General features: G+C 35.9%; 1 protein-coding gene across 1 annotated transcript in view; it reads left to right on the forward strand.

Annotated features, from left to right (window-relative positions):
* Positions 1 to 5393, forward strand: part of Cntn5 (contactin 5) — a 1017390-nt gene extending 1011997 nt beyond the window's left edge. Inside the window, exon 26 of the mRNA XM_005377960.1 lies at positions 2630 to 5393. Coding sequence (XP_005378017.1) covers positions 2630 to 2730 — 101 coding nt within the window. The 3' untranslated portion in view covers positions 2731 to 5393. The remainder of the gene's footprint in view (positions 1 to 2629) is intronic.
* The last annotated feature ends 22277 nt before the right edge of the window (positions 5394 to 27670 follow it).

The following is a 27670-nucleotide window of genomic DNA, read 5'->3' on the forward strand; positions in this document are numbered from 1 at the left end:
TTTTTTTTTTTTTTTTTTTTTTTTTTTTTTTTTAGAGCAAAATTATTTTTTTTTTTTTTGGTTTTTCTCCAGTACTGGGAATCAAACTCACGACCTTGCGCTTGCCAGGCAGACGCTGTACCGCTGAGCTAAATCCCCAGCCCTCTTGTTTTTTAAAAACTGTATTGTGGTTATCTAAGGAAATGTCCTGTATTTAGAGTCTAAATACATTGGCATATTTAGGGGAAAGAGTGCCTGTAATACCATTTCAACGAGTTGAGAAAAATGTCCAGGGAGAGAGAAAACAATTGAGCATAAATAATAATACATCAACAGTGAAGCAATCTAGGTGAATTCCTTGTTTTATTCTTATAATTTCACAGCAATCTAAAATTATTGTGAGATGAATAGTGGAAAAGAAAAAGGGAAACGCTGTCTTTTCAGATATCCAGATGAAAAGACCTAAGAATTTTTTTTAATTGTTTTTTTTTTGTTTCAGTTTTTATTTTTCATTAGTATATGTTTGCAGTATACAGGATTACATTCAGTCATACAAAATCTTATGACACTTTATTCTCTTCTTGGACACTATAATTTCAAGAGCAAGAATAATAACAATGTGTCTCTGCATTGCTTAATTCACAACTAAACTCCAGATGAGGCTGCTGAATTTTCAAGAGCAATTTGAAAGACCAAAGATTTTTTTCTGAAAAGTAAAAAACTCCAATGACTTTCCTCTTGCCTCATAAGTGTCAAATTTCTAGTAACAATGCAAGGAGCATTTACAGAGCCCTCCCCATGTTTCTGGAATTAAGCTATGTGCTTTCCATGCACTATTTTGCCCCTCTAGCAATCTTTTGAATAGGAATTTTATTCTCTGACTCTAGAAGGTTCCTTCAACACTAACACAATCAGATTGTCCAGCATCCTCTGTATAAGACCAGTGTCAAGCTGGAAAGTACTTACAAGGACCTGGATTCTCCCATTAATATTAACTTGTAAGTTCTATGAAGAAAATTGACAAGTTTTATGTTTTAGTTAATAACATTTTGACCACAGTTACCCCTTTCCTGAGTTTCAATGAAGTAAAATCTTATGGTATTATCTACTTTGGACCCGTAAGAATCTGATAATGACTGACTTCATTCTTACTGTATTTTAAAAACCAAATGCCAAAGAAATGGAATGATGCCCCCAAGTAAAATAGGTAGGTAGCTGAGGCAGAAATGAATCCACTATTGTTATTTTGTGTTTGATTTATACTGGGGGGCAGTTGGTTGGTTTTATTTGTTTGTTTGCTTTGTGGATTTTATATAGAGTATTAGAAATACACTTTATTAGCATTCTGGAAGTGAGATTTCTTCTTGTCATGAAGGTTGATTTAGAAATAACACAGCTACTTTAAAATGCTGTACATAAAAAGAATGCTTTTACTTTTTATTTATTTAGCATGTATAGACACTCCAATAAGACTGTGTCATCTTGCTTTTTTTATAGCTCATATGTGGCCATGTAGTTTACAGTAGACTTATTTTGTTTAAGGTGAAATATATTTAACCCTCTCCAATATGTTAAGTAATAAGATTTATTATTTCACTAGTTATACAAATTTTTAGAGAGAAGAAGACTTGCCACATGTGCATGTGTCTTGTTTACCAAAAAATTAACTTTTTAGCTTTTAAGCACACATCTGGAGCATAACTTTAGACTCTACCTTTGTAACAAAAATCAACCTCAGGATCCCATTACACTAAATCTAACCAGGAAATATAACTTGGCAGAAGATTCCAAAAAGTGAACAGTAAATTTATGTACCAGTTTTTTCATGTGTAACAAAGATAAAAATATCACTGAAAATACAGGAATGTTTGAGAGTCAAATAAAATAATATACATAAAAGGCTTAAGATACTATTTGGCATATAGTGAGTGTTCATTAAATGCCACTGATGATACTTCAGAAGACTTCTGGGCTGAAGAACCATTTCTGAAGTTAGTATCTAAGAATTGTTCTTAATTTCTGGCCATGAGGAACTATCAAAAGTACTTCAGACTGATCAGCTCGGATCTGCTGTTTTAATCAAATTAGCTGCATATGTTTGGGTCTCAAGACAGAATTTCTCCTGGGTATAAGAATAAGTGGTAAAAGATTTCCCTTCTTCACTGAGTTTAGCAAGAATCTAGAATTTAAGCCTACTCAAGCATAATAATCAAAGATCCATAAATAAAGGAAATACTCTTTTATTATTAAATCTATAAGTTAATTGAAGTAATTAAATTGTGAATTCATGTTGCCGCACACTTTCACTAATTGTTTTCACTTGATCTTCTAAACTAGGCATTATAAGAATTATTTCATTTTTCAAGCCTGGAAGTTGGGATATTTTCTATCAGTGCATCACTGATAAAAACTACCCTAAATCTCTTGGGTAGATGTGGTTTTTGACCTGGATTACCATTTTCAGCCCAGTATTTCATGCATACTCTGCCCTGCTTGTAACTTGGGGAATCTCAGACAATGTCTTGTTTCATAAGTGTAAAAAGTACTCCAATAAAAAACGGGACTGATGCTGCCTTCAGTTATCCTACATTACTAAGAACATCTCTATCCAAAATAATCAGATCACTTGATGCTTCTCTTTTTCTCACAGGTGGGAAGATCACAAGCGCTCAGTCAACGCTGCACACTCTCTCCACATTGTCATCCGTGACGTTGCTCTTGGCATTGATGATCCCTTCGACATCCTGGTGAAACTGCTAACTTAATTTGCTTTATTTGCTTTAGCTAAAAAACAGCAGTGAATGGAATGTAGTGGAAGTGGAGATCCAGGATCCTGAGAGGAGCTGGAACACCTTAGACTGACACATGGTGCACTTACAGGAGGTTTGGGCGGGGAAGTATTACTTATCCATCAGGTTTCTCTTTGATTTTTGTAAATGGAGAGGACAGTTCTTGGTCCAATGAAAATATGCAGATTGTATGTAATGAAATTTTGTAAGCAAAGATAATTTCGGTCAAATGTCTGATTCATTTTATATAGGTTGAATTTGATTTTATATCTGATGACTGTGTGCCATCCATTTATTAAGAAAGTGGTCTCTAGCAGATCTATTTCAAAAACAAATTCAATAATGGGAATGGAAAGTTTTCTTAAGACTCTATATCCAGTGTTTTTCATTTTCCCTTCAACTGACTATGACAATTGCCAAACCTGCAGGAGATACCAAAAATACTTCGTCTGTGAGATCCATTATAGGATAAATACACAAGTAATCCTCAAAAATTATTATACAATTGCATAGTGAGACAGCAAGTTTTGTCAATATGTTATTCTGCATTCACCCCTAAAGCAAGTTTTTAGGGTAGAGAATAAGCCATTTTTATTAGATAAATAGTGAATCCAAATGAACTTACTGTTTTTCATTAAGCACTGTGTTATACAGCAGCAAATGTGGTAAATGTTTATTTTTGATAACAAAAGATAGCTTAAAGTCACAAGAGTATATGATCACGAAAAACTGAGGACAATGACATGCTGCCACAGGTGCTAATTTAAAAGTGCAATGAATATGGAAGAGAGATTTCCTATTTCTTTCCCCACTCACCTAATATTAAAGAGATGTTGAACCAAGTCCAAGTCTTAATTGAAAATAATCTTAAGCACAGTGTAATTATGTTGTACAAATAACTACATACACATATAGTCTGTGGATAAAAATGATTCAAAGAAAGCAAATAAATTTTGATTTTAGACAGTTTCATATATCATATACCACTTACAAATTCTTGTCAGCTACTAAAATAGAGAGGATTTATTGGATAAGTTGATTTTTAAAATTAATCTTTGGAAATATGGCATCAATATAAGGGCTTAGCTAATGTGGTCCGCTGCGCACTGCTTAATTCTGTGGCTTAGGAAGTGATCCTTAGTTGCTATATTGAGAAATCAACTTGAATCCAAGTGATCCTAAGTAGTTATTGGAAAGCTAAATAAAATTTTCTACTTCAAGATATCACACAGAAGTTCTAGAATACATAAGGATGCGCTGGAGCAAATATTACATCAATGAAGATGGATGAAAACATAGTCATGGCAACTTCATTTACCTGCAAAGAACCTGGGGAAACTAGTTCCATGAGTGACCTTCACAGGATGACAAACTGCAGTTTTGCTCCTTTTGTTTTCTTTATATAATGCTAAGCTGTTAGCTCTATTTGCATCCTTAATGACAAACAAAATGAAACAAAACTGAGTTCAAATTTCCAGCTCTAGAGCTGAATCTTGACAGAATCAGAGGACAAATTAAAGATTTTCTTCTGGACACCTAACCATTTGCTTTTAGAGCTACGGTAGAACTATATACGACAATTACTCACTTGGTTTGGAGAAAATTATAACCAAGACAACCCAAAACAAAAAATAAGTGACTTACAAGACTGAATCAACAGATTATTAGAATCAATACTACAGGTGGTGGATATTTAAACCTTGAATAATAACAATCAAGTGGCCTTTCTTAAATGTCTCCTTTGACGTAGAAAAGGCTGGACTTTGCATCTAGAGGGATGCTAACTGCTTAGCGAGCAAAATATGAGCTCCCCCAAATATGGTGTAATAACTTGCAAGACCAAATTATGCATCAAAAAGTGCAGAAGGATATTTAAAATTGGAAGTAACCTTTTCTATTTGATGAATTCAGCTGTCTCTTCATTTTCCATGACGTCCTAAACTAAATTCAGTGAAGGACTGTAAGAATCAAGTTATTACTAATACTCTTATAAAAGAAAGCCCAGTTAAATATAGTAATGTCAATATATGGCAAATTCAAATTAAATAATAATTCTAAATAACTGATGGATGGTACACATCTCACAGGATATTTACGTATACAATGTCTGATGTTTTATTCTTAACAGGTGTCAGAGATATGGGATGTTTTTACTCAACATGCACAAAATATGTATTTTGTATCATAAATCTATTTAAAAAACAGGTTACAATGTTTATGTAGTTATGTATTACATATTTGTTACTTTGTAGAGGCAAATAGCATTCCCTATCCTGGTACATTATTTTTCAGCTACAGTACTAAGTAAACTTTTTCTTGGTTGGGGTAGTAACCACACAGTCTTCAATCACTAAAGAGACTGTATTTTTTTATAATATCAATTGAACTATGAAGAAAATAACACTCCTTATAATTAGAAATTTCTTGAAAGCAAATGTTTTGCATATCCAGCTGAAGGTACTGTGGATTCCAGGTCAAACCGTTAAATATATTGTATACAATCTGTATATATACTATATATAATGGTACATAACGTGTGGAAGGCACAGTCAGATAATAGTTCTGTGTACTGTTCTTGTAACATTAGATCTTTTTAATAAATAATTCTGTTTTTATTGACTTTTATCTTCTGTCCTGTCAACTACATGAATGACTTAATTACAAGCAGAGTAGAGGATGCTGATGAATATGGTAATGTTTTCAAAAATATCTTTTTGTTAGGACCTTGAAGGCTGTAATGATTTTGGGTTCAAAGCCTCTCCCTAAATATCCACTGGTAGCTACAACTTGAAGATCTGAAGCTAAGGCAAAGAACAAAACAAGCAAAGAAACAAGTGCAGATGAGATAAATTCAGATTTAACACAATCACAACTGGGCTGCAACTTGTGGGTCACGCTGCCGGTTGGCTTTGACCCACTGGTGGGTCATGTATGACTATCCCATCAGGCAGCAAGGGAAGGTCCCATTGGGTCATCCCAACTCAGGGTTTTGTTCTTCTCAGAAAAGTTAACTTCATTAAATCAGTTTTGTAGAGAGTCTGTTAAATGCATACTTTATTTCAGTTAGGACCAGTCAACACCAGTCTGTCCCAGATGCAGTTTTTGTAGGCAGGAATTCATTCTTTTGTCCTCTTTAGGGCCAGGAATACCTTACATGTCTATTATACCAGCAATCACATGACATTATAATTATTTGACTATAAATATTTCTCCTGCACTATCCAGACTCTAAGATCATGCAGGGAAGACTAGATTATTTTTATCTTTGGATTTGTCTAGCCAATTTCCAGTGTAGTAATTAGCACATATCAAGTGAGCAATAAATTGGATTTAATTTAACGTCAGTCTTAAAATTTCCTGTACAGTAGGTTTTGCAAACCTGGGTGATCACCTAAAAATTACCTGAAAACCTGCTCCTCCAAGTTCTGATTCAGAAAGTCTGAAACTAGGAAGCTTTTGTTTTAAAAGTCTTTACAGGGGTCAGGGATATAAATCAGTGGCACAGTGCTGCCTGGAAAGCAAAAGGTCCTGAATTTGATGACTGGCTCCCCTCCAATACAATAGAGAAAATAATAAAAAAATCTTTTGGAGCAAAAGCTGATAAAACTACACTAAAGCAAATTTGGCAATATTTGGTATAACTTTTGTACGAACTTAGTCATTGTCATACCAATTCTACATCTGAGGATCTATCTCTGATAGACTAGTAAAAACATAAACTATTAAATGATTAGACAAGCTCAAAAGAGTGAATATATGCCTTTGTGCAAGAAGTAGCAAAACATACCCATATTTGCTAATATTTTCAAGGAGAAATAATGGAAGAACCAACTAAAGTCTAATCAAAATGGTTACTTATGCAGGACAGAGAGAATGGGATATAAGAATAAATAGGCAAGCAAGCTGTTTCTCCACACCTTTGTTTCATAATTTTTATTTTGGACCAATGTAAAAGTTTTATCATTAATTTAAAAATTAAATCAAAAGAGCAAAAAATAAGCAATCTCTGGAAACCTAGAATGATAGAGAAATGAACCGAAATATATATCAACCAAATGGCTTGTGAATTCAGGTTTTGCTTTACAGAAAATTATGAGAGCTTGGGAAGTATTTCATGTGAGTATTGTGACACTGGACCCCAAGTGAGACGTATGTACCAAGCATAACTTGCACATAAGGCCCACATTATCCTAAGTACATTTAGTGTTCTTATGAAAAGAATAACTAGAGATGTATTTTTCTAACTGGCCAAGTATGAAAATATAAATGTTAAAAGTATTAAAAGAGCATATTTTAAGAGGAAAAAGATGCATAAATTTTAAATTAAGTAAATCCCTAACCTTTGATCAGAAATGTCAGTATGAATTTATAATTTATTTAACCTTTTTTTAAAATAACCTATTTCCTACCTTTATTCACTGAAAAGATCTAAAAGGATAATGAACATCTCTAATGCAAAAATAATGCAAATTATGCATAAATAATGCACAAACCATGCTTCATGTACGTGAGGAAGAATCAGGATTTTCTTGGTGAGTGACTAAGGCTGCAGGTAGGAAGTATAAGAATTCTGGGACCTCCTGTTGTACTTAGGAAGACTATTGTGGTCATGACAGAGGACAACATAAGTCCCCACTTGGTCAAGAGGACAACTTACACTCAAAAATAATAATGGCCACCATGTATTAAAATATGTGGGTTATCCAAAGCTCAGATAGTCATACTGTTACCTGCACATAGATTATTGGTTTTCTTTGCTGGTCCCAGGAATCACCCTTCTGAAAATTGTCACAGAACAGAAAAGAATTAAGAATTTATCCTATCTTTGTTCTAAGAACTATGTTTCAGGATAACCAAATAATGGATGAAAGATACTGCTACTTTGTACTTTACATAAAATCACAATAAATCTGGGTAAAAAATAAAATTTTCTTCAAAACTAAGTTACTTGGACAGTGAGTTCCAGATATTAAGCTACTAGGTAAAAGGCTGATGAAGAACATGAGGGAGATGGATCAGGCTGCCACCATCTGAACCCACTGATTTTAACATCACTGAAAGAGAAATGTATGAAAAAGAGGTACATCCTGACATGACAAAATAGGATACACATACAGAACTACCTCTTTAATATTCTTCTTCCAAAAATCATCATGATCCTGATCAAAATCCTCCCACTATTGTGTTGCAAGAAATGCTGGAAGAACAAAAAAAAACAAAAAACATTTGAGTAGTACCATGAGGCAAAAATCAGGTAAATTCTTAATGTGGTAGCTTCCGCAGGACAAAAACCTAATAAACAGCATGCAGATGAAAAGTGGGTGATTGTTACCAATTATGATGGACTAAAGAACAAAATCCGCAAAATATAGTGTGTGGAACTTTGCAGGGGTCTGATTCAAACAGACCAACTACAAAAAGATGTCTTTGAGACTATAGGGCAGTTCTGAACATGGACTAGATATTAAATAGAATAGAAGGTCGGGCATGATGGCCCATGATTCTAATCCCAGCACTTGGGAGGCTGAAGCAGGTGGATCGCCATGAGTTTGAGGTCAGCCGGGCTACGTAGTTCAAGTCCTGTCTGAACCACGTGGCAAAATCCTGTCTCAAAAAAACTTCAAAAATTTTTTTAAATAAACAAATGAAATATAATAGAAGGAATGATAGTAGTGCTAACAGTTTTTATCAGTACATGTTTAGGGCGTATAATTAATACATTCAGTTTTGGATAGTTAGCACATCTTTATAGCACACCTTAATTCTTTTCACATCCTTTTCCTTCTCCTCCTCCTTGCTCTCTATATCTCTTGGTCGCCTTCCCGTTTGCAGAAGGTCTACACCCCTGCCTCCTATTATCTATCGTCTTTCTCAGGTAGAGTCACGTAGACAAGTATGAGCAGGTAACACGACACTGTTCTGGAGTTTGCCTTCAAATGACCTAGCCAAAAGACATTTATGAAGAGACTGCCACCAAGTAAACCCTAACTTAATTTTCTATGCTTTTAACAAAAGAAATTTCTGTTCTCTAAAAACTATAATGTCATCTTGATATGTACTATTTTGTTTTCTAACACTTATGTAATAGTAATAATCCTGAGTTGCATCTTTGTAAAACATGTATTGTTAATGATTCGTAACCCCGCAAGAAGAAATCTGTGCGTCCTACTACGTTAGGTGGATCAAGGCAGAAATTCACTCAACAGCTGATTGGTCCCACCGCATAAAATCAAACTGCAGTTTTAATAAACAATTAACTATTGTTGACATCGCCATTGCCTCTTGACCTGAATGGCAGAGTACAGGAAAAGATTTAGTAATGCATATGTTGTTACCCGGTCACTCAGTTGCAGCGTAACTCTCACAAATATTCAGAGATGGCCAATTTCCTCTCGTGACAACTTCAACCACTTTTTAATCTTGAATTAAAACCTTGTCATTTACCAGAAAAATCCCACATGGAGCCAAACATCTGGATTCTCGTTCTGTAATCTCTGTGCCAAGTTACACATTAACCTCTAACAGGAAGTGATAACCTCTAACAGGAAGTGATAACTGCTCAAGAGAGAAGACCCCAATAGTTTAGAAATATCCCAATGTGAAACACCACTTCTGTGGCAGAAACTGACTCACCCGACTTCTGTCCTCCTCTCCTGGGAATTCAACTGATTACAAATATACCATGCCTCAGTTGTCCTTGGACCTAGCATGGACAAAACATATGTCTTAGCTGATTACATATGCTTAAAGTTATGTCTGCTATCTAGTAGTATCCTCATGTAACCTGAAATTTACTTTTGATAAGTAAAATCTGTTCGCTAAAAAACAGGCCCTTTCAGATTTTTCTACAAACAAAAGGGGAAATATTGGGGGAAAAAAACCCTCTAGAAGTTAAAAATTATACTTTGAAATTATCAACGGTATCTGTGGCAAATACATTATTCTCTTTGAACTCCTTTTGTCTCACCTGCATTGCAGAACTTCAGATGTTTGTTTTACCTCTGCTGCCACCCCGCTGACTGAATTCCACCCCATGGGAACAAATAATCACTTGACCTACAGCACTAAGGCACTGCACTGTGTAGCTGCTCCCAAAATCAGGCTAATCGAGCCAACTCTTAGGTCTCACAACTTCTTTTTTGGTCACAAAGTCACAGTGCAAGACACAGGATTTGACTGTCCATCCAGCTCATAAGACCACTAGATGGCACAGACACGCACACAGGAAATGGGTGAACACTGACCAGGAGGAAATATAAGAGAAATAGAGCCAGAAAATTAAATTTGCTCCCTTCTTTCCCCCAAAGCATGGATTCTTCATATATTCTATGCTGACGTGGGTCATAGGGCCACCTGGATGCTTTTGGTAAAGATGTCATTGTACCAAAGCTTAACACAAAGCACCGCAAACTGAACGCACATCATGCTGCCCTGCTTCCATTCATTCCTACCTCACTCCTTTTTCCCTGAGTCATTATATCCTCGGATTGCACCACAATCTGTTTGCTAGGGAATCTGGGCTGAAACCGTTCCTCGTATCCACTGAAGGCAACCACGGCATCTTGGAGAAAGAGTTGATTCAAGGTCTGGGACCAGACTTGTACAAGATGAGGGTGTACCATCTAGCAGTGTCAGAAAGCAAGGGAGATGAATAAACAGAAGATAGATAAAATGAGATCCATCTTTAAAATGCTCTCTTTGGCATATGGATATTAAATAAGGAATGTATAAAAGATATCACTTTTCTATCCCTAATTTAATATTAATTCAGGCAATATCAATGGTTGCCAAGAAAAAATCATTATTAAAAGTGACTGACAAGGAATCTGACACTGGATTATCACCTGAACTCACTAATTAATTTTAGCATAATTAAAAGTGGGAAATCATATATTATTGAAAACTGATAAAAAATATTAAGTATGTGATACCACTAAAAATATTCTTGATAAAAAGGTAAAGTCTAATTTAATCAATTTCTATGTCTATCAGGTGTGGAAAACATAGAAATAGAAAAATATAAGAAATCATGAAGAAGTAACTGACTGAATCTAGAATGAGAGACATTCTTCAGGATAATAGCTTAGTTCATTTTATCATAATATGGAAGGGGTGATAGAAGAATGGAGCATTGCTCAATTCTAATTCAAAAAAGTCATTGAAAACAAATGATATTCTTGAATGATAAGGGAATCTGATGTCTGATCTAAGTAGATAAAAATGCTAATTTTGTTAGATGTGACACAGTACTATGTTTATTTTATATAAATAATTGGTTTTTTAAAAATATATAAAAGTCTAGACATGGTGGCAAACACCTGTAATCCCAGAACTCTGGCAGGCTGTGATAGGAGGATTTGAAGTTCAAGAATGGCCTGAGCCATTGGAGAATTATCTAGAACCTTCCTTAAAATTTAAAACATTCAAAACAGCTTGGGATAGAGCTCCGTATGAAAGACCTGGGTGCTCTCACCAGTATCAGCACAGACACACACGCAATGACATGAAAGCAGGTGTTTACTAAAGCATTGCAAAGATGAAAGAAGGAAAGAAGAGAGGGAAGAAGATAAAGAAAAAACAATAAAGGATCAAATAAGCAGCCAGGGCTTGGTATTGATAATTGACTCTAGGATGTGACTACAAGCACATTTATGATACATATCTCTCCAATTTTACTTGTGTGAATTTTTACAATGAGCTTTTTAAACTAATTGAGAAAAAAGGAAGACACAAAATGATCTCTGCATACATATTTTGAAAGAAAGAAAGCAATGTCATCTGAGGCAAATGTTAAAACATAAAATACAAATCTAATGTATGTGAACTTTTATCCTGACTTCCATATGATCTTCATAACTTTTATAGAACGCAATCTTTAGAAAATATGCTATAGTTGTAAAATATAAGTTTAAAAATATGAAAATAGCATTTATTGTGAAGTTCTAAAATAAAAAATGTAACCTAAGTAAAAATTTTTAAATTCATTTTCCCTTATCTTATAAAGGTAGATTATCTGCTCAATAGCTAATTGATATTTTAGTTTCAAAATGGTGGGAATAGGTCCTTTCTCTCTGAAACTCTCTTTACTTAATTTCTACAGCTGTTTTGTCTTGATTTTTATCCTACTCCTGTCGCCCATTCTGAGCCATCCTCTGGACTCCGCTTTCTCTGCTAATGTCCGCGTGGTTTCCTTTTACACCCCCTGTCTTGTCACTCACCCGCGCTGGCTGGGGACTCTTTCCCTTACAGGCTCGAAGCACTTTTAGATGCTCTTGACTCCCAACCCCCATCGCTAACTCTGTCTCTCCTCTGAGCTCCGGGGCAGCACTTTTAGAGCTTGCAGCCGTCTGAACTTGAATATCTCGACAGCTCATCAGTTGAAAATGCCTCAATATCGTTCTAGCCAATCCTCAACTTTTAGCATTTCTGAATTTTTTAAATGTTTTTTTCAAGTCAATAGCTTAGCAGTGATCACTTTCACAATGACAGCATCGTGCTCTATGAATTCTTCTTCCTGAATGTTTTCAGGCTGTCACCTGCCACCGTTCAGCTTTCATTTTCTCAAGTGTCTCTCTACTGGCCTCTCTTCCGCTCAAACCCCTCCTCCAATGCCATGATGGAACCCGCTATCAAACTGGTACTTTTATAAAAGCGAATCTAGGCATGACATTTTCTTGAACAAAATTTCTTGGAGACTCTTATCTTTCATTATAAAGTCCACCCGCCTTCCTAGTTTGTTCAAAGCCCTCATAATGTGGTATTTTGTTGTTGTTGTTTTGGTCATTTGTTTTTTGAGACAGGGTCTTGCCATGCAGTTCAGGGTAGACTTGAACTCACTCTGTAGCCCGGGCTGGCCTCATACTTGTGGAGATCCTCCTTCCTCATACCTCCAAGTGCAGGGACACAGGCTGTGCTACCACAATCTAGTACTATTACTTCAACCACTTCAGCAACTATTTTAACCATCTTGAACGTACAGGCTCTTCACTCTGCTTGGACTTCCCCGTAATATTTTACAGAGCTACTTAACTTCAAACTTCAAATTTAAAATATTGTATGATCCTCTTCAACTCCCTCATCTGCTAAATCTCCAAATGAATGTGAGAGTTCTGTTATCATGCTCTCCATAATAAACTCTTCCTGAATTTAAACAAAATTGTTTATAAGCATCTGTCTTCTTCACAGTGATCTTTTAAGAGAAAGTCACCATGTCCATTTCCTTGTACCTAATATACTGCCTGGTAACAGACACTGAATAATATTAAATGAATGAATGGATGGATGGATGGATCATATAAGTTTGTGACTGTTTCCCAAATTAAAAGTATTCATTGTTATTTGTAAAACTCTTCTGATTCTGTATGTGACATATTTCCCAAACCCAAAGAAAGTTTTACAATAAGAACACATTGCCCTTTACTTATTGGACTGGAAAATTCCCATAATAACATACATGGCAGAGAGAGCAAGGGAAATCCCCCAGAAATAAGCTGAATATTGAAAATGAAAAATTGAAAATTCCATTTGGTTTACCCAGGTAGAGATTTTATTCTTTTTTTTTAATAAGAAAGAAAACTAAACTCTCCACTTCAGGGTGAAAAGTGGTTGGTGAGAGACCAAAAAAATTGCTTGGAAAAAAAAAATGGGAAAAAAACAAAACTAATATGTAGAGAAAAATGCCAGGTCAATTCCATCTTTACTTGAACTGGAGGAAAAAATCACAAAACAGGCCAGAGGGGCCTTATTTTTAAAGCTTTCAGGGAAACAAATTGCATCAACAAAATTGGAAAAGTTTTAAAGCTACTTGTACATTTATTGATCAAATATGAAGCTAGGGATAGTGCATGCTTCCTAGATTCAGAGACTTTTAACTTTTATTTATAATGCAGGAGAAATGCAGCTGATATTTTGTCCCTGCTTTTTATCACTTACTCATCTTCCTCATCCACTATTCATAGCCACAGCCTCAGCCTTTCCTAAACTCTCCTGCCCTTCTTACCTGCAGAGGTAGCAAGCTCAAGAAGGCAGGAAATTGATCTCCTGGTATCAGCATTCTTAACTCCCTGCTTTTTACTTGCAACTCAATAAAAATGCCTATTAGACATAAGGCACCATTCTAGACTCTGAAAACACATCAGGGATGTGAAAAACAAGGTCTCTATAGTCATGAAGTTTATATCTGTTGGGAAAAGAAAGATGATGAAATGTATTTCAGAAAGTGGTGCATTCCAAAACGACAAATAGTATTGTAGAATAACAACTTAGGGAAAGGACTACTTACAAGTAATTTTTAATGCAATATTTGCCTTGAGACCTGATTTCAAGAAAAAGTATTCTAGGCAGAGAAACCAATTAGTGAAAAATCCTGGGGACCAGCAAGGCCTGATTTGCTCAAGGAAGGGATGTTTTGTCTGAGATGAACTGGGAGGTAATAATGGTAGAAGAGGCCAGAGCATTAAGCAGAGGTAAAGCAGGTGGGTCTTCTGGGCCATGATAAAGAGTCTAGGTTTTACTCTTGGTGAAACAGAAAGTCAGTTATTGGAAATTATAAGAAATATCGTGGACTGATGGTACAAAAAAAAAGAAAGGCTTTGAAAGAATCTGTCCCTCTTAACAGAGCAAGCAAATTGATTACCATCCATAAGCCTTGGTTTGCTAATCTGATGTGGGAAAAACAATATCTACCCCCAAAGACGCAGAGAACACAAACTAGATTTCTGTCATAAGGGAAAGCCCTGGCACCTGTTACTTACCTTCCTAGCAGCCATACAGAAACCATCAACAACAAAATTTAACTGATAGCACCATAGCTTCCCACCCACTCACAGGTAGAATCCATCGTTTACTATCTATGCCTAGTTGTCTTTCATTCGTGCTCTAAAATTTTAAATTGGACTTTTACTTTTAGAGAAGTTCTGAAAAAGATCCCCCCTGACCATGTGTTAACATGGGTCCTCCAATAACTAGAGACCAGTACAAGTTTAGATGTGTGAGAATGGCACTGTAGAAACTACTATGGAAGAAGAAACAGGAAAAAAGCAGAAACAGGAAAAAAGCAGAAAGGCAGGAAAAAAGCAGAAATTTTCAGGTTAAGATATGAATCTTACACAAGAGGAAAGCAAGCTCTAGCTCATGAAAGAGAAACAAAGCCAGTGTGCATGAAGGACTGAATCAGTGAATTAGGAGAGGGGCAGCAAGAAATGAGATCAAAGTACCTAAGATTTTATTCAAAGCTTGACAATAAGATTCAGAGTATTAGGCTGCTCTTTTAAATAAGCACAACTGTTGAGATTTAATCAGAAAATCACTTTATTTTTACAAACTATTGTCTCATGGATTTTTTTAGGAGGGGAAGACATTGGTTTACTCTTTGATAAACTTGATAAAGATCAAGTAGTTCCATAACTGATTGACTACAATAAGTCCCACAGTTACTTTAAATTGTAAAACCAATGTCCCAATGGTTTAAAAATAGCTAAAATAATCAAGACTAAGGGAGTAATAAATCCCCCCATGAATTTAAAGTTACAATGTTCCTTCTCTCCCAGTTGAGAGCTTCTGTAAATTAGCAGTCATTTGTCCAATAAAAATATCATACTCACACTTCTCTCTTTTCTCCCTAAAATTTGACTCTCCCCTCAAATTTTTTTAACCTACATTTCTGAATTTACCAGATAGAAAGAGATAAAACAGGAAGAAAAATAAGGAGCACAAGAAAAGTCCTTCCTTATCTAAAGTAGGAAGTATAAGTCTTCCTACTTTCTGAGTTTAGCACGTATTTAAAGATAATTCTTTCCTTTTGATATTACCATACCTTCTTTAGATGGCTCACTAGGGAAACTTCATGCCAATTTCTATGTCAACATGTCACTACAGGGGTGTACATTCCCTTGACTAGTAAGGCAACACTGCTGGACAGCATATAAAAAAATTTCCTGACCCTGCACATTGCTCCTCCTCCATCAAGGAAGCCATCACAAAGCCTCAGTAAGCCCCAAGTAAGGGGAGAGACGCCACTCACTGCCCTTCTCAGAGGAACCTGCCTCCTTCCAGAGGAACCCAGGTGCTTGGCCCATCCCCCTACACCATGGACAGGCGGTAAGCACAGCAAGTGCCTGGGGCATGGCAACTGGTTTTTCCAAAGAAAACCAGGGTAAACCCACATTCACAAGGGGAAACTCTTTGCATACAAAATCCTAACTTATGATTCATATTATTATATAATTATAGACTTTTCTCCTAGGGTCTAAAGTACAAAAACAATAGTTAGCACACTTTGTCAATATCTAAATTGTGCTTCTGCTGTCATTATTGCTGATTGTACTACTGTAGCTAGGATGTCACATCTGTTGTAATCAGTTATTCTTGCTTATGTAACAATATTGGGAAGCTCAGGGGTAGTAACCTTACCATACTCTACAACAAAGGATGGGATTGAGCCAAACAGAAATGAACATCTCACTCTTAATTAAGTGGGAAGGTAGATGCAAACCAAGAATGTCCTACACACAGAAGATATCCCTGAAAAACAGACTTTTCCTAGAGAGGCCTTCATATTAGACATAGAGCGACCTATTAGCAAAACTCACAAGGATCATCACAGAAAACAAAATAAAATAAAATTTTTAAATAGAAAATGTGAAGATGAAGGAGCAAAATGTAATCTTAGACCTTCAGCCCACCCAGAACAAATCCAGGAGTCACTAACTCAGAAGAAATTGAAGTTACACACCTGAAATTTCTAAAATGACAGCAATTGAAGGAAAGAAACATCTCCAGGAGGCTATGGAGGAAATCTGATGAGAAGTAATCTCTCAGGTAAAAAGAAATGAAATGACAACCATAATGAAAGGACTGCTCAGCATATCTAAAGGAGATTTTAAAAAAGGGGGAGCACAGAAAAATGATGGAAACCTTGAATGAACTGTATAGGAAAGAATTAGGATGCATGAAACAGATTCAAAGAGCTATTCAGGAAATTAAAAATTCCATTGAAAGCTGGTGAAATCCCTTCAGTGAATCTTAAGACAGACTTTCAGACCTTTAAGACAGCATTGCAGCTACAAGTCACAAAAGGAAAGATCTCTTCAAAATAGCAAGAAACAAGAAAATAATTCAACAGTTAAAAGTTGATGCAAAGAAAAACAACATAAGACTGATAGATGTCAATAAAAAATCAGAAGTCAACCCAAATGAGGGAAAAAAGGCCATTTGCAGAAGTAATAGCAGAAAATTTCCCAAGCATGGGAAAATAATCTGGCATACATTTAAGTGAGGCATATAGAATTACAATCAGCCATAAACAAAATAAATCTACACCCAGACATATGATAAAGATGCCAGAAATTCAGCACAAGAACAAAATATTGAAAGCTGCTAGAGAACAGAAACAGATCACCTATAAAGGAAAGCCCATCAAATCACAGCAAACTTCTGAACACAAACCATCAAATCAAGAAGGGCTTGGAGTGAAGTATTTCAAGTACTGAAAGCACTTCTAACCCAGATTGATGTACCCTTCAAAACTGTTTTTCAAAATTGATGGAGAAATAAGGCACATCCATGACAAAGAAAAAATGAAGAAATTCATGAACACCAAAACACACCTACAAGGAGTAGTGAAAGATATACTAGAAAGATATGAAAATAACCAAAATTTCAAGAACAACATTAGAAAGGAACTACCAACTAGGGCAAGTAATTAAGCACAGGAGAAAAGCAAGGAACCAACAACAGGAAAATAAAATGCAAAGATAAGCCAATATATATCAATTGTAACCATCAATGTTAATGGCTTCAATTCACCAATCAAAAGAAATAGACTGGCACAGTAGATCAAGAAAAATAATCCAACAATATGTTGTATACAAGGAACAAATTTAACTCAAAAGTAAATTAATAGACTGGAAGTCAAAGGATGGAAAACAATACTCCATGTGACACAAACCCAGAAAAAGCATAGGTAGCTATTCTGTTTGCAGACAATGTGAACTTCAAACCAAGAATGATCAAAAGAGATAAAGGTCACTACATACTTGTTAGGGAACAACTGCAAGAGGAAGAGATAACAATCATAAATATATGCATCAAATATGGGAGCACCAACTAAATAAGAGAAATATTAATAGACAGGAAAAATCAAATAAGCAATAACACAATTTTAATGGGGCACTTTAACACCCCTTTGTCAGGAGTTCAACCAGACAGAATATCAGCAAAGAAATAACAGAACTGAACCAAACTTGTGAACAAATACACTTAGTAGACCTTTACAGAGTATTCAAACCTACAACATCAGAATACACATTCTTCTCAGCTGCACATGGTCTAAAATAGACCACATATTAACCTACAGAATATGCCTAAGTAAATGCAAAGGAATTGAAATTGTCCCATGCATATTATCTATCATAGTGCAATGAAATTGAAAATTATTGACAAAAAAACTGCAAAAAATACATAAACACATGGAAATTAAATAAAGCCCACCTGAGCAACCAATGGGTAACAGATAAAGTCAAAAAACAAATTATCCAATATTTTCAATCAAATGAAAGTGCAACTACAATTTATGAGAACATGTGGGATACAAGGAAAGCACTCCTTCAGAAGCTCCGCATCCCTCCTTTCTGCTGTGGTCTTCTCCAGATCCACAATAAGGGCATTTTTATTTGTATTTAGAAAAAAAGAAAGCACTCCTCAGAGGGAAATTTATAGTGATGAATTCTCACATCAGGAAAACAGCACAAGGACAAATAAACAATCAAATGCTGTACCTCAAGCTTCTAGAAAATGAAGAGCAAGTCAAGCCCAAAGCCCAAAGTGGGAAGGATATTATAAAGATCACAGAAGAAATTAATGCAACGGAAACCAAAAAAATCAATACAAAGAATTAATGAATTGAAGAGCTGGTTCTTTGAAAGAATAAATACAACTGATATATACATACACAACCTTATCAAAAAAGGAAAGAAAAAACTTAAATTTATGCAATAGGGAATGGAAATGGTGAAATCACTACAGATCCTGGAGAAATTCAGATTATCAATATCTACTTCAAAAATCTTTACTCGCATAGGATGGAAAACATAGAAGAAATGGACAAATTCCTAGATATATATGAATTACCAAAGCTGAATTAAGAAGATATAAAAATCCTGGACAACACAATATGTCAATAAAATAGAGAACAGTTAAAAATTTACTAACAAAGAAAACTCCATGTCCTGATAGATTCATAGCAAAATTCTAAAAGAAATTTAGAGAAGATTTAATGCTAATACTCCTCAAACTCGTTAATGGAATTGAAAGGGAAGCAATTCTCCCTAACACATTCCTAGAGGCAAGATTACCGTGATACCAAAACCAGAGAAAGACCAATCCAAAAAAGAGAACTATAGGCCAATACCCCTAGTGAATAAAGATGCAAAAATCCTCAATAAGATACTAGCAAACAGAATGCAACAAATCATCAATAAGATTATACACCATGACCAAATGGGATTCATCCTAGGAATGTAGGGAGGATTCAATACATGAAAATCAACAAATGTATTACACCATATCAACAGAGCTAAAGACAAAAATCACATGATCATTTCAATAGATGCAGGAAAAGCTTCTGATAAAGTCTAACATTTAATCATGATAAATACTCTACAGAAAATCAGAACAGATGATCTTTACTTCAATCTGATCAAAGCTATCTATGACAAACCAACAGTCAACATGATACTAAATGAACAAAAACTAAAAGCTTTCACTCTAGAATCAGGAACAAGATAAGGATATCCATTGTCACCCTTCCATTTCAATATAGTTCTGGAAACATTAGCCAGTGCAATTAGACAAGAAAAAGAAATAAAATGAATAAGAATAGGAAACAAAGAAGTGAAATTATCATCATTTGCACATGACTTTATACTCTACATAGAAGACCCCGAAAACTCCACCAAAACACTTCTAGATTTAATAATCAAATTCAGTAGTATAGTGGAATACGAAGTCAACACTCAGAAATGAATAGCATTCCTGTACACAAACAACAATCTCACTAAGAGAAAAATTAGGGAAAACACACCCTGAACAATGACATCCAAAAAAACAAACACTTAGGAATTACTCTAAGGAAGTAAAAGATGTATACATTAAGAATTACAGCACCCTGATAAAAGAGATCAAGGAGAATTTCAGAAAATGGAAAGATATTCCTTGCTCATGGATAGGAAGAAACAACAGTGTGATAATAGCCATACTCCCCAACTTTTAATACAGATTTAATGTAATCCCAATCAAAATATTATTAGCATGCCTCACAGATCTAGAGAAAGCATTCCTAAAATTCATCTGGAACCAGAAGAGACCTAGAGTAGCAAAGGCAATTCTGGGCAACAAAGGCAAACCAGGGCATATCACAATCCCTGACTTAAAATTATAGACAGCTACTATAATATTACAAAGATACTGTATTAAATCAGCATGGTACTGGGAATAAAACAGACCTGAGGATCAATGGAAGAGATTAGAAAATGCAGGCACAAGCGTAAACACTCTCAGCTACCATAACTTTGACAAAGGTACCAAACATGTTCACTGGAAGAAGGACAATATCTTTAATAAATGGTGCTGGAAAAACTGGCTTTCCACATGCTGAAGACTAAAACTAGACCCACGTCTATCACCATGCACTAAGCTAAAGTCAAAAATGGATCAAAAATCTAAATATTAAAACAGAAATACTGAATCTACTTGAAGACAAAGTAGGTAGAAATCTTGAAGACGTAGGTGTGGGCAGAGAGTTCATGAACAGAAACAAAACTGCACATGAAATACTTCAAAAAATCAATAACTGGGATCTCATCTTATTAAAAAGATCTTGTAAATCAAAAGAAATCACCAACAGTGTGAAAAGAAAACCCATAAATTGGGAAAAAATTTCAGCAACTTTCCCTAAGACAAAGGACTCCTGTCTAGAACATATAAAGAATTTTAAAATATCAGACCCCAAGAAATCAAAGACTCAATCTAAAAAAGGGCATCAGAGATGAATACACACTTCTCAAATGAAAAAATACAAATTGCAAATAAATATACGAAAAAGTGTTCAACATCATTGATCATTCAAGAAATGCAAATTAAAACAACACTGAGATTCCATCTAACCCCAGAAAGAATGGCTATGATCAAGAAATCAACCAATAACAAATGCTGGAGGGGCTGTGGGGGAAAAGGAACTCTTCTCCACTGCTGGTGGGAGTGTAGACTGGTGCAACCACTGTGGAAATGTGTGTGGAGATTCCTCAAAAAACTAGGATTAGATGTCCCATTCAACCCAGCAATTCCCCTTCTGAGTATTATCCCAGAATAATTAAAAACATCATACCACAGCAATATATGTGCACCCATGTTTATGACAGCACAATTTGTAATAGCTAAATTTTGGAAACAATCTAAATGTCAATCAACTGAAGAATGGATAAAAAAGATGTGATAGTTTAATACAATGGAGTATTGCTCAGCTATGAAGAAAGATAAATTCAAGGCTTTCACAGGTAAATGGATACAACTAGAGACCATACTCATAAGTGAAATAAATCAAACCCACATGTGTAAACATCATATTGTCTCCCTATTGTAAGAAACTGAAAAAGTAAATAAGATCCAAAAGGTATAATACACATTGTAAAAGGGAAAGAAAGGAAAGACTAACTGGGATGGGGGAAAGGAAAAAAGAAGGAAGGAATATATATATACAAACACACACACACATACATATGCACATAAGATAGCTAAGATAATTGTACAACTAATTTCTATTAGTTTATTGAAAGGAACAGTTGGTGCTTATATTGTTGTTCAATTTTGTATGCCTATAGCTGATAATCTGAGCAACTACTTTGAAGATAGCAATATGCAATGTAACAACCATTGTTAGTATCCTACCATCTTGTTTTGAAATTATATTTCACTTTTTATTTTTTTACTATTGTCTGTAAAATAAAAATAAATAAATGTTTAAAAAACCTTTTTTAAGGACACCTTTTTCTTATATGGTCTATATCCAAGTATAAAACTTGTAGTGGTAAAACCAGTTGTATCATATTGATTGTCTTGGGAACAAATAAGGGATTAGTAAAGCACACTTCTGGGTGTCTGTGTGGGCTGTGGGTGCTTCCCGGTAACTTTCGGTACTATATATGTTTTCTGTCCTTTCCTCTCTCGCACTGTTTGCATGCTGGGCATCCCAGGCCCCTGAGCTGTAAATCTTTCCTCTGCCATGTCCTTTTTTCATGATTTCTGCCTGGGAGCCAGCTGATAATGTGTTGGGAGATGCTGAAGCTGGAAAATAATTACACGTGCAGGATGAAGCCAGCCTGAGAACACAGGAACTCCTCAGAGTAAACAAGCCTTTGTAACTTGTTAACTGGTTGCTGGGCAGCGAGGCAAAAATTAACCAACCTTTGCAGGGTACAAATAAACGTTCTACTGTTTTGGGGCAGTCCTCTTGCTCATCAGGCAAGAGTAACTCCACCTGACCCAAGCTCTTGTCTCTTGTCCTTTTTTTTTCTCATACCCACCGCCGTTTCTCTCCCGGCTACAATGAGAAACCAAGGAGGTTCGCTACAATAATGTACTGAATGCCCTAAATCATAAACCAAAATAAGGCTCTCTTCCTTTAAGTAGTTGTCAGGTATTGTGTCCCAGTGATAGGAAAACACAAATCTTTGTTCTATGGAACTCTGCATTTCATTCTTTTTTTTTTTTTTTTTTTTGGTCCTGGGAATCAAACTCAGGACCTTGCTCTTGCCAGGCAGGTGCCTGTGCCACTGAGCTACATCCCCAGCCCTTCTATGGAACTCTGAACACACAAACTAATCCCATTATAGTGATCTTAACTTGAGAACCAGCAACTAAGTTTTCTATATCCAGACTTTAAAATTTCTTAGTTGAAACTCAGAAAGAAATCTGTCATGTCACTAATTCTATATGCATTATATATTAAGATCTATGAAGAGTCTCAGTGAAATACCCAGGCTAGAAAACTGGAAAAGCCAGGTTCTCTCCAGAGAAGTTCTATTCAAAAACCTGACTGATGAGTTTTTCTGTATCCATCAACATTCTGAGCTGTGGATGTGAGCAGTGTATTTTAGAATCATATAGCTGGTATTAGCTGTCTATTATTGAGATTCAAAAAATCATGGTCTGTTGTCTATCTTATACTTTGGCCTTAAATTCTTACCCAAAGTATGTTTTTAATCATCCCATATTAATGGGTTTGAGAGGAGTAAACGTATTAGCATCATGCTTTCAAGGAATTACTCTTGAGCTCTCTAATGGGTAAATGGTAGAGGAAGGATCCAAATGTAAAAACATCAAAAAGGTCATTAGAGTAGTCCAAATAAAAAATAATAGGCGTATAGACTGCAGTTGTTCAAAGACACTACATGACATGTAAATGGAATAATGTCCTATGTTCATGAATTGGAAGAATTAACATTGTTAAAATATCCATGCTACTGAAGATAGTCTTCAGGTTTTATCAGCTACTATCAAAATTCCAGTAATATTTTTCATAGAAATAGAAAAATAGTCATAAAACTCATACAAAATTACAAAAGATTCAGCCAAAGCAATCTTGACCAAAAGAACAAAGTTGGAGGCATCACCCTACCTGATTTCAAAACCTATTGCAAATTATAATAATCAAAACATCATGGTACTAGTATAAAAACAGACACAAAGACCAATAAAACAGAATAGATGGGCCAGAAATAAATCCACAAATTTATGATAAACTAATTTTAAACAAAAGTGCGAAGAACACACAGTGTAGAAAGATAGTATCCTCAAAGTGCTGAGAACCTGGATATTTATATGTAGAAGAATGAAATTAAATCCTCACCACTCCTTACAAAAATCAATGCAAAATGGATTAGAAATGTAAATGTGAGACATAAAACTATAAAGCTACCAGACAAAAATATAAGGAAAAATTCTAAATGGGCTGAGCAGTGATTACTGTGAGATATTACCACCAAAAATACAGGTAACAAAATAAAGAATATACAAACGGGATTACAGAAAACTAAAAAGTTTCTGTATAGCAAGAGAAACAAAAGACAACCTACAAAACACAAGAAAGCATTTCCAAGCCAGATAGAGAGACAGATAGATAGACAGATAGATAAATAGATAGATGATAGATACAGAGATAGAGAGATGATAGACAGATAGGTAGATATAGATATCTGATAAATGATTAAAACCCAAAATATATTAAGAACTCAAGATTTTAAAAAAGTTAAAAATTGGGCACAAGAATAAGTGATTCATGGCTTTTTAAATATGAGCAGAGGACCTGAATAGAATCTCTCAAAGACATACAAATTGGCAGCAGGTATTCAGTACTAAAAAAGCTAGCGGAAAGAGAGAAGATGACCACCCAGGAGAAGACAGCAAGGGTGAGTGTCTCTAATTTGTGCTGGAGCAAAGCAAAAAGATACCCTGGGGAGGAGGCCAAAGATAATGTGACACAGGAGGATAAAGAAAAAGAAAATCTAGTTAGGCTGAAATCCAGTGTCTCAGGGGGGTGTGAAAGGAAACCAGACCACTCTTGGATCACTGGCACTCCACTCCCATCCCTAACCCAGAATAGACAGCATCTTGGGGGAGGATCTGACTGAGGGAGGGAGCTGGCCCTTCTGCGACAATCTGGCTAAAAGAATAGACTACAATTTCTCCAAGCTATGTGGCATGGCAAGTAACACACATACAACTGGGGAAAACACAGATGCTAGAGCAAGAAAATGAAGTGGGACAAAATGCCACACACCAGTGTCTTGTAAACAATAGCACTCTGGCATTTGAGAGCAGCAAGAGGATGGTAAGAAAGAAGCCTTGCTCAGCACAGGAAAAGGCAGGTCATCCATACCCCTCAAATAAATGGGAGTGTTGTTTGTGGGACCTTCACCACACTACCCACAGTTGCCTGCATGCTCCTACAGAGGGCCTCTAGCACCTCCTAGCTAAGGGTTACAGAGGCCAGGGAAAAGCTGGTCTGTAACAAACACATCCTCTCTTGCTGAGATTGGAGCAAGAGAGAATCTGTAAGAGAGAAACTGGGACTCAGGCAAAAAGACAACTTGTGGTCAGAGCAGAGAGGGAGCTCTCCTACTGATTACTCAAATACCAGAAAGGCCTGAGACAGCCTGCGGAGCTGCCCACCACCCTGTACTGCAAAAGGGGGCCCTCTGCAAAACCTAGGGGTGGCCCTAGTGTCAGTGGGTGGGATTGCAACACACAGACTTCTGTGGGCAGAGGGACATAGATTAGGTAAGGAAAGTCCATGGAGGGAAGACACAGAGACATCCCTGATAGTTAACCCCAGATCAACCAGGGCAGTCGGATGCACAGAGGTCTGCAGTGGGTTATCCCTGCAGCACAGCTTGCAATCTTGGCCTGTGCTCAGAGGGAGCAATAGCCCTTAAGGCTTCACGCAGGCAACTCACTGGTGCACAGGGGCACTGCTGGCTGCTTAGAATCAGACTGTGACTCCAGTGTAGAGGGAGCCATGTGGTGCTCTGGGTTAATGCTTCAACAACTGTGCAGAATTTATTTTTGTTTTGGCTGTTGCTGTTATTATTTCCTTGCTTCTTTGTTTGGTTTGGGTCATCTTGGTTGTTTCTTATTTGTTCTCATTTTTTTTCTATTTTTTCTTTTCCTCTGGTTATTGATTCTCTCTTGGTATTGTATTGTTATTATGCTTTATTCTTCAAGGTTTTCCCCCTTTGACCTGTTCCCTTGTTGTAGTGCTTCTCTTTTACTTTTTACTCTCTCTCTCCTTCCTATTTTTTGTTCTTATCTTCCTCATCATCTCACCTCCTTCCCTTCCCATGCTGCCTTTTCACCTATCTAAGGGCATAAATCCTACAGGGGCTGTATAAGTGCATTAGAGGATAAGAATTCATCAGTGCTATAACCTAAACAGCATCATTCACAGTCATACTAGAATAATCTTTAACAAAATTGGGGTTATAGGATCCAAACAAGTCTATGTCCAAGTATATTAACAACTTCTGACAATCTCAAACTCCCTCAGTCTTTACACTTCCACCCACCTGCACACCTCTTCATTCCTACACAAATATACTCTCTACACCGCTCTTGACCCAAGCTATAAAAGCAATTCCAAGAGTCCAACGTTCTATTTGACATATTAATATTTATTGTACCTCCCTCCCTTCCTATTGACATACCCCTATTTCATGTCCCTTCCTTGACACTTTCTTCCACCTTTCACACTGTGCACAATCCACAAAGAGCAGTACAGCATAGCCTGTAAGGAGCACTGAGAAAAAGTAAAATCAACACAGATTTTAATGTTTATGATTGATGTATGGTTGGACCTGTTGCTGCTGTTACAACCAGTAGAAATTCTCTTCTTATAACATAGTGACGGGGTCCAACCCAATTAAATTGAATAGGTTGAAGGGTTAACAATATTTTAACAGAATTATTTTGACAGCAAAATGACACATCTTTGGAAAAAAAGAATCTAACTAAAGAGATCTTCATAACAGCATCAAATTCTTTTCATTCTATTTATCTCAATCTTCAGTGCACGTGCACACACACACACACACACACACAAATGGAACATGGAAAAACGAGGCCAAAACTAATGCTCCCCCAAAATTCCAAACTTTCCCAAAGCAGATCCAAGGAGTATCAATGGAGAGGAAAGCAGAGACCAGATAGTCCAGCTGCACTAAGTGATTGAAGAGGAAGCAAAGAAATCCAGCATAACATTACCAGGAAGATAGTGGAACTGCCAAACAAACTGAACAGTGTAGTTGTGGGAGAAATAAATAAAAAATTGGAAGTGCTCAGCAAAGTAGTTCAAAACATGAATGACAAATTTACAACACAGGTTCTACAAAAAAATTTGCCAAACAAAAATCCCAAATACAAAGAATTCTTTTAAATTTATTACCGGGATAAATGACCAATGTAAAGAAAATGTTTCAGAGGTCAAAAACAAATGGAATCACACACTGGTATAGTAGAGACACCTTTCAAACAATGAGAGCAAGAAAATTTCATCCAACAGTCATAGGTGACGCTAAGAAGAGTAAGCTAAGGCTAAAGGGCTTTAGAGAGAAATTAGAGGACAGCACACATGGAGTTTAAAATCCTATTTACAAAAACTGTAGCAAAACATGTTTCAAGTATAGGGAAATTACTTGATATTCTGATAAGCAAAGCTCATGGAATGCAAAAAAAAAAATCCTCATGACATATCATTGTCAAAATTCCAGACTCCAACACAAAGACAAACTATTAAAAGCTGTTAGAGAAAGAAAAATCACAAATAAAAATAAACCCACTATGATTACAGGATTATTTCCAGCACAAACTTTAAAGACTAGGACAGTTTGGAGTGAAATGTTCCGAGCCCTAAAAGAAAATAACTTTCATAATAGAATGTCATTCAAAATTTATGGAGAAATAAGGGCATTCCATGACAAAGGACATCTTAAGAAATTCATGAATACCAAACCATCACTTCAAAAATATCCAATATCCTAGACAGAGACCATGAAGCCAAAAAAGCCAAAATGTTGAATGGAATTAATCTATCAAGCAAGGTGAGTAGTTTATAAAAAAGGAGTCAACAACAGAAATGAACACAATGACAGAAATAAGTATCCTTCAGCAATAATTCTCAACATAAATGGGTTAAAATCCCCAACTAAAAGAAGTAGACTTTAGACACAGACCAGATCAAAAATCAAAGCCCAGTGGTCTGTTGCATTCAAGACACTCATCTAACCAAGAAAGAAATTCATAGACTAAAGGATGGAAAATAATATCCCATGTACCAGGTTTGTGAAAGAAAGAAG

The sequence above is a fragment of the Chinchilla lanigera genome, unplaced genomic scaffold (assembly GCF_000276665.1).
Source record: "Chinchilla lanigera isolate Chin_1 unplaced genomic scaffold, ChiLan1.0 scaffold00011, whole genome shotgun sequence".
In the NCBI taxonomy this organism is placed as follows: Eukaryota; Metazoa; Chordata; class Mammalia; order Rodentia; family Chinchillidae; genus Chinchilla; species Chinchilla lanigera.